An 8,201-nucleotide genomic window follows, 5' to 3' on the forward strand; every position below is an offset into this window, starting at 1 on the left:
GGTGGAGAAACGGAAATGGCCGTCAACAATATTTTAGCGTTCGTCTAGTTTTTTGTTGTTGTTTTGGTTGACAAGAGGCAAGCCCGCTAATGGGTGAATATGTAGATGTATGTATGTACATTAGACTGCCACACCAAACAAAGTTGCTGTTTTTCCGCTGGGATTACAAAACTTATTATATTTGAAGACGTCCACCAAAATATTTCGGAAAAATATTAAGATTTACGTGAGCAGCACCGATTTGAAAATACCTCCAAAATTGGTGACGGTATCATAATTATGAGATTTTTTATGCTGTTTTTTACCTTTCTCAAAGATTTGGTTAAGAAAAACTTGAATAACTGGGCCAAAAATATTGCGATTTAGACTTGTGAGAAGGAAAGGTATTTTCCCAATCGTTTAATTTCTGTGAAAAAAATTCACGTCCCAATTTTGTTTTTTTCTTTTCAAATGCCAACACATTTTAATTCAACTTCGAATGCCGCTCGTTCATCCTTCCTTTCTCTTTCATACTTTGAATGACTTTATTTGCAAAGAAATAAGAGTGAGAAAATAGCTTTCCAATGAAAGCTCACAAGTTTAAATCGGAATAGTTTTAATCCAGCTAATCAAGTTTTTCTTATACCAATCTTTAAAAAAAAAAGTTAAAAAATAGCATCAAAAGTTTCATTCCTTTCGATTCCTTTGAACATTTTTTTTTAATATTTTATGATAATATTTTAAGCTTAAACGGTTTTGTCATCTGAGGAGATTCTTTTTTTAATTCTTTAAGAAACTATTTTCTTTCATAAAAATCCTAATTTTTGGAGGTATTTTCAAATCGGCTTAGCTCACGTAAATCTTAATATTTTTCTGAAATATTCTGGTGAACGCCTTAAAATATAATAGATTTCATAATACCAGTGGAATTACAGTACCGATTTATTTTTATTTATTTTTATGGGTGTGATGCAGTCTAATGTACATATGTATCTTCACATGTATGTACAAATGTATGTGTTCATTTATCTAAGCTGTGTGTTTGTATAGCACTTACATTAAATGCTCGTATTTTCATTAAACATTCGTTAAGCCGCGTTTACCCTAACAACAAAAAAATTAAAACAGTAACAGTGCACGCTCCATTTACAGTTGTAAGTCTAGCTCGTGATGTTGCGATTTTTTGTGCGTGCGTATACGTACTTTTACTACCGAGTGTATCTATATTCATATGATGTTTAATTATATGTAAATAGGAGTGTTTTTTTTTGTATTTTTTCTTTACATAGGTGCGTGCACTTGAATCTATTTATTTATTTATCCGCTTTGCTGCGATTTATGCAACAAATACTTTATTGTTTTATAAAGACATACATGCATACATATATGAACGTATGTGTTTTCTCAACTAATTGTTATTTAATAACTTTGACTTATTGACAATACTTGTCATTTCAGCCTACTTCAGTATGAATAGCAGGTTTATGTTGTTATTAAGAAATTTATGAATCTTAGTTGTTGATTCGTGAAGTTGCTTGAAGTGAAGTTTTTAACACTTTTTTGTATGGAATACAAAATGTGTAAAAAGATTCAATAATTATTGAGCAATATTATCCGAACAGTAAATATGGTACGTACATACATTACCAAAAATATAGGTTATATTCTCTGTTTTTGTATCAATTCCCCTAATAAAGTTTGATTATTTAAAAAACTAAGCAGAGGTTTTGTATCCTGCTATAACTAGACATAAAACTGGCACTAAAAAGGTGGATAAATTCTTTTGTCTTAGAAAGATTCAATGATTACATATGTCCAATTTTAAGCTAACAAAATATACATATATCCGTTTTTTAAATGCCCAAAAATTATGTCCAGTCATTAAATGGCATACCAAAATGGTAAACTATTTTTGTATTCTTTTATGATTCAAAATTCAAGCCCAGTTATTAAGTCACATAACAAAAATTATGTCAAAATTTGCAATTAACTAAAATTTTTACCCATATTTTAAATTATCAAACATTTTTGTTCAGTTTTTCTACTACAAAAGTCTATGTCCAATTATTACATAACATACTACAAATTTATGTCCAGCTTTAAAGTTTTTAAAAAATGTATGTCAAATTTTTAAATCAACAAAACTTTTTGTTCATTTTTTAAAATATAGATACCTTTAATTTATATCTGTCCAATTTTTAAGTTATTTAAAAATGGGTGTCCTTCTTCTACTACAAAAAGTTTTTAAATAAAAAAAAAAAATTATTATTATTATTATTATTTATATCCAGTTTTTAAGGTATTAAAAAATATGTGTCCATTTTTCTACCGCAAAAATCTATGTCCGGTTATTGTATAACAAACCATAAATTTAAAGTTTTCCAGTTATAAGAACCTGTATATCTAGTTTCAAAAGTACCAAAACATTACGTGCAAATTTTTAGTTGCCAAAATGTTGGTCGAGTTTTCATATTGCCAAAAATGTATGCCAATCATAAAAAACATTTTTCTAGTTTTTAGGTTATGACCGGTTTTTAGGTTATAAAAAATGTATCTATGCCTAGATTTTCAATAACCAAAAATGTCTGTCCAGTTGCCAAAAATTTTAGTCCAGTGTTCACATTACAAAATATATGTTTGTCAAGTTTTTAAATGATAAAAAAAGTTCCAGTCTTTAAGTTATGTCCAGTTTTTTTTTTTTTTTTGAAAAATGTATGCCTAGGGATCTCAATTGTCAAAAATGTATGTCCAGTTTTGCATTACATACTATAAAAAACATTCAGTTTCAAGTATTCAAGTTTTTCAACTACTAAACGTTTATGTTCACATTGAAAATTATTAAAAAATCTAGTTTTTTAAGGATCAAAAATTTGGGTATAGTTTTTAACAGATAAATGCCTAAAAATATAGCCAGTATTAAAATGGCAAAACATTTATGTCTAGTTTTTAAATTGTGCAAATTTTAAACAATGGAAAATGTATATCCTTTCCATCGTTTAAAGTTATTAAAGAGTTTCTGGCAACAGAAATCAGCCCAATCCTTTTCATTACAATTGGAATCACTCATGAAGAAGATTACTTTGCCCTTTCTACGCATGTCATTCCCTAATCGTTTAAAGGATGTGGATGGAGAAAAAGAGGACTGGTTTGATTATGAAAATGCGAAAGTTAGTCTGGCAGGAACTAGAAGTTTCAAAGAATTGGGTAATCCTAATTTGAAATAAACTGTAAATCACACGAAAACTTATTGCAATTTGAGCTACAAGAATACTGACGGCGAAAGCAGAAAAATATGTAAACTTTTTGTAGAAATGTCAACTCAATAAAAAAAAACCCCCTTTAAGAAAATAATGAGTAAGGACCTTTTTACTCCGGAGAATTAGTTTAGCGAAGAGGCAAAAAAAAATCGATCATCGCTACTTTAAAAACTGACTTTTGGCCAGCAACTAGTAGCTGCCAGACTATAGGGCAGTGATACCCACGTTGGCTATGTTAGCTTGCGGTTTGAAGAATTTATCGTACATCCACCTTGTAAGTTCGGGTCTGATAACTTAATTCCTCCGCAGTGTTCGGCAGGTCCAGATTAAGAGTTAGTAGGCTATTTGAATAGATTTATCTAAGATAAGACTGATTCTATAACAATTTCTGATCAGTATTTTTTTCTACTGGAAGGGACTGTATAAAATGAAAAATCGTTCACAGTTTGTATTCTACATCCTTCGCATGATTCAGTTCCGCCCCATCATCCGACAGGTCCAGGCCAAGAGCCAAGCTATTTGAATAGCTTTATCGAAAGCTTGTGACCAAGGATAACTCCCAGACATTGAACATCTTTAGAGATAAGTTTTTTTTTCTCCTGGAAGTAATGGAATAAAATTAAAAATGGTTCAAAATTTGTATTCATACCTCCTTCGGTTATCAAGCAGTCTGGTACTTTAGTACTTTACTTTTATATAACTTTCAAGCAACACTATTGTAATTTGACATTTGCAAAATAAATAATTTTCTTACAGCAACTGCCGCTTCGAAGGTTAAAAATGAATTTCGAGACCAACGTGAAATATGATAGCGATAAAAATATCAGAAGAGCATTGGGATCTATAACACTGTACTGCATCTTTATAGTGGTGACCACAGCGGGTGAGTAGCTAAATGAAATTTTTATCACAAACTCAAAGTGCTCATTTATTTGCACCTTCCAAGCAGTTGCCATCTCAGTACGCCACCACTACTTATACTACTTTAATTATGCCATCAAGCGGCACTTTATGATCTATGAACGAGTTGTAACGTACGAGGAATGGTGGTCGGAACTAGCGGAAGTATTTGTGCCAGAAGTATTGCAAGAACCGCAGGCAGAAGAAAATGACGATGACACCACTAGTGGCGGTGATGCTAGTGGCAATCGAAGCCCGAAAGGTGAACTCAATATTTTACGTGAAAATTTGCTACTGGGTATACCACGTTTGCGGCAAATACGCGTGGAGGCAGAGGAATGCAGCGCCAGAAAGAATTTTGTTAAACATTTTCATGGCATTTGTTATCCCATATATTCGTATTGGAATCAGCAGACGACGGGCGAACATGTTGGGTGAGGCGAATTTTTTTTATGAAATTATGAAAATATTTTTTTCAACAAAAATGTTCCATCGACAAAATCCAGCACTGAATATGGCATCGCATCCGATTTGGATACGATGCCAGTTAGCGGTCGCATGCATACCTATTGGGGTGGTGGTTTCGTTCAGCCCTTGAGTCGTGATTTAAATGCATCTCTGGACTTGGTGGTTGCTTTGGCTCAACTGGGATGGCTAGATCGTGGCACACGCTTGATAATTTTCGAATTTACGCTCTACAATCATAACACTGACCTCTTCAATAATGTCAAGTGAGTAAAAGTATTTTGAATTAAAGTTGCTTATACTACGAGTCAATACAATACAATGAAACCCCGATATAATGAATCTTGAAGAAAAGGCTAAGTATCTAGGGAAATCAAATATTTTTTAAAGAGATGGACTCTCTTCCTAAAGGCAGCTAACTGGCTGGAAAAACCCATAATCATTGGCTGGTTAAATTCACTATAATCTTCATCTTTAGCTAAGAAGTTAGAGTAACTGAAAAAGGCCGTCATTGGTTTTGATGAAAAAAATAATGAACATTAAGGTAAAAGTAAATATTAAAATTAATAAAAAGATGAGGATAAGGATACCGATAAAAGTAAAGATGTAGATAGAGGAAAAAAGATTACAAAATATAAAGGTAATTTCGTGTCGATATTTTTATCGATTTTGTTGTCGATATTTTTACAGATTTCGCTATCGATATTTTCTATTATCGAATATTTTTCAATTTTTTATATATCGATTTTGCTATAGATATTTTTATCTATTATGTTGTTGATTTTGTTATCGATATTTTTTTTATCGATTTTGTTATAATGAAATAAGTATGAGCTAGCACACTCATGACTTTATAATGTTCGCATTCTGTTTATTCTGGCTGTGAAATGGGATTATCTGGAATGTATAAAGAAACGCAGCCAAAGCGTTTGTGAACACTTCGTTTTATGTTTTATATTAACTCTGTTTTCATCGATTTTTTTTTGATGTTTCAAACAATTTTTCTAAAAAAGCTTTCCCTTTTTTCTTTTCTTGTCATATATCATTTCATTTTAATATTTTTAGTTTGAGCATTTTAAATAGGTGGCATCCCTACTGAAAAATATCTCTAAATCCAAGATTTCGCAAATAGGTACTATAATATTTAATTTTTCTTATCATTTTAAGTGAAATTTTCAAACAGGTGGCAAACCTATTTAAAGAAGTTTTGAAATTAAGCTTTCTTAAACCACTTTAGTTTAAAACCCATGTTTAACCATTTGATTTACCTATCAGTTTAACTGATTTAAATGTTTAAATCAGGTGGTAACCCCGTTTCAAAAGTATTTTCAAAATTAGGCTAATTTAAGCCTCTCTAGTTTGATACCCATATGGAAATATTTAAATTATCTTATCAATTTAATAGAATTAAAATTTTCAAACAGGTGGCAGCGCTCCTCAAAATTATTATTGAAAGCAAGTTTTTTTAAACCCCTTTTGTTTGATAAGCACCCATGTTGCTATATTTAATTATCCTACAAACTTAATGAAACTTAATTTTTCAAACGGGTGGCAACTCTTAATAGTTTTATTTTAAACCATACAGATATTATAGCCAACAAATCAAAACAAAATGTATTAATAACGGTATAAGATGCAACTCATAGCCGTCTCCTGCTGAAGTATTGCATTTCAGATTCTTTTAAATTTTTTTTTATATTTTCTTTCTTCCTTCAATTCTCTTACAGAATCCTCGGCGAAGTTCCTGCAACCGGTGGTGTTTTACTATTTATCGAAGTGAAAACAGTACAAAAATATGCTGTGTGGACGGGCAGTATTTGGATTATTTTAGCAGCTGTCATTTTCTATCTAATGGCACTGTACTATCTCATTGGAGGTATATTAGCGACAAAGAAGCAAGGTTGCAAAAAGTATATCAAAAACTTTTGGAATCTATGCGATATAGTAATTTCGATAGTAAGTTACATTTATAATGTCTGAAAATACTTTTAAAATTAACACTACTTCCTTTTCACGCGCAGCTAGCCAGCGTATCGTTCAGCTATAACATCTTTCATCCGTTTTACCTGCGTTACTATTTGAAGGAAGTCGAAGCAAAACCCACCGAATATCACAGTTTGGATGTCATTTGCTGGCTTAACAAAAACTACATGAATTTAATGGCTGTTTTGACATTTATAGTTTGGGTTAAAGTATTTCAATTTTTCAATTTCAATAAAACAGCGCTCCGCTTGAATATGACTTTCGTGAAGGTAAGTGTGTTCAAATTAAAAAAAAAAAAACATATATATATATATTCCTCCTCTACTCGACCAAGTGCTACCGCGATCTGCTCAACTTTGTTGTCATCTTTCTCATACTCTTCCTCTCCTATGCCGTATTCGGAATGTTGCTCTTTGGTGAGGCGCATCAAGACTTCGTCGTCTTTCCGCTAGCATTTTGGAGCGTAATGCGTATGGTGCTAGCCGATTTTGATTATGTAGCCGTAGAGAGAGCAAATCGTGTGCTGGGACCACTATACTTTCTATCCTTCATAGTAATTGTCTATTTCATACTGATTGTAAGGCAGCATTTAAAGCAAACACAAAAAAATACCAATCTTATATGCCAGTTTAATTCACAGAACATGTTCCTCGCCATTATTTTCGATACATTCCGTGAAATCAAAAAGATTGAAATACCTTCAGAAAATAATCAGCTGTCGCAGTTCTTTAAAAAATACTGGGATAAGGGAAAAGCTGGTGGCATGAAGGCACTGAATACAATTGGACTCTGCAAGCCTTCACGATCGGCGAGAGGTGGCAAGCCGCTACGTGATGTGGGCGCCGAAAATGAGCCACCTTTTCCACCGAGGCCGAAGACGAAGAAGATACAAGTTACAAGAGATGAGATACTTCGAAAGTAAGCGTAGAGCTACTACTTTTTATAGCATCACCACTGCTTCAATTTGAGCATCTTTTCTCTATACTTTTTGTTTTTTTTTCAGCTACTTCCAAGTTGTTAATAATAAGCGCGATGCTGAGCAAATAGACAGGTATCTTCTAAGCTCAAATATTCGACTGAAGCATAGTTTATAAATCCTCTTTCAACTTCTAAAATTATTAGGCTAACTAAGCATATTGCCGCACTGGAAGAGATATTGGCTAAAATGGGCAATGATATAAAGCATTTGGAGGCCGAAACACCAGACCCCAGCACACGACCAGAACAACCCAGACAGGTTAAAGCTCCGCCGCGTATTAAGGTTTTTATAGATCGGAAAAAATAATTCAGCTGGCATTTGTTATAGTTTCATTTTATTACTAACAAACAAATTTTAATAAAATGTCACTCCGTTAAAGTCATTCGAATATCGATGCCTGAGTGGAAGCCAGTTCGAAAACGCTGCATCTCAGAAAACTTTTCAATAACGCCCTACTTCAAAAATTGATTGAAAACGCCCTATCTCTCAATTTAGTTGAATAACGCCCTATCTCAGCTGCCAATTCAAAAATGCCCTCACTCAGTACATTTTCAATTTGTCTTCAGCTGAGATAGGGCGTTCTCTAATCAAATTCTAAGATAGGGTGTTTTTCAATAAAATTCTGAAATTGAGCGTTC

The 8,201-nt window shown here is 32.6% G+C and overlaps 1 protein-coding gene across 1 annotated transcript; it reads left to right on the forward strand.

The window, feature by feature from the left end:
* Nucleotides 1-4,016: 4,016 nt before the first annotated feature.
* LOC108375787 (polycystic kidney disease 2-like 1 protein) lies at nucleotides 4,017-7,869 on the forward strand. Its single transcript, XM_017631938.1, has 9 exons — nucleotides 4,017-4,119; nucleotides 4,186-4,570; nucleotides 4,643-4,867; nucleotides 6,329-6,557; nucleotides 6,623-6,853; nucleotides 6,919-7,161; nucleotides 7,225-7,502; nucleotides 7,588-7,635; nucleotides 7,707-7,869. The coding sequence occupies exons 1-9, from the start codon at nucleotides 4,017-4,019 to the stop codon at nucleotides 7,867-7,869; spliced, it is 1,905 nt and encodes a 634-aa protein (XP_017487427.1).
* Nucleotides 7,870-8,201: the final 332 nt, after the last annotated feature.

The sequence above is a fragment of the Rhagoletis zephyria genome, unplaced genomic scaffold (assembly GCF_001687245.7).
Source record: "Rhagoletis zephyria isolate East Lansing unplaced genomic scaffold, Rhagoletis_zephyria_1.1 Rzeph_scaffold_09431, whole genome shotgun sequence".
NCBI classification, from domain to species: domain Eukaryota; kingdom Metazoa; phylum Arthropoda; class Insecta; order Diptera; family Tephritidae; genus Rhagoletis; species Rhagoletis zephyria.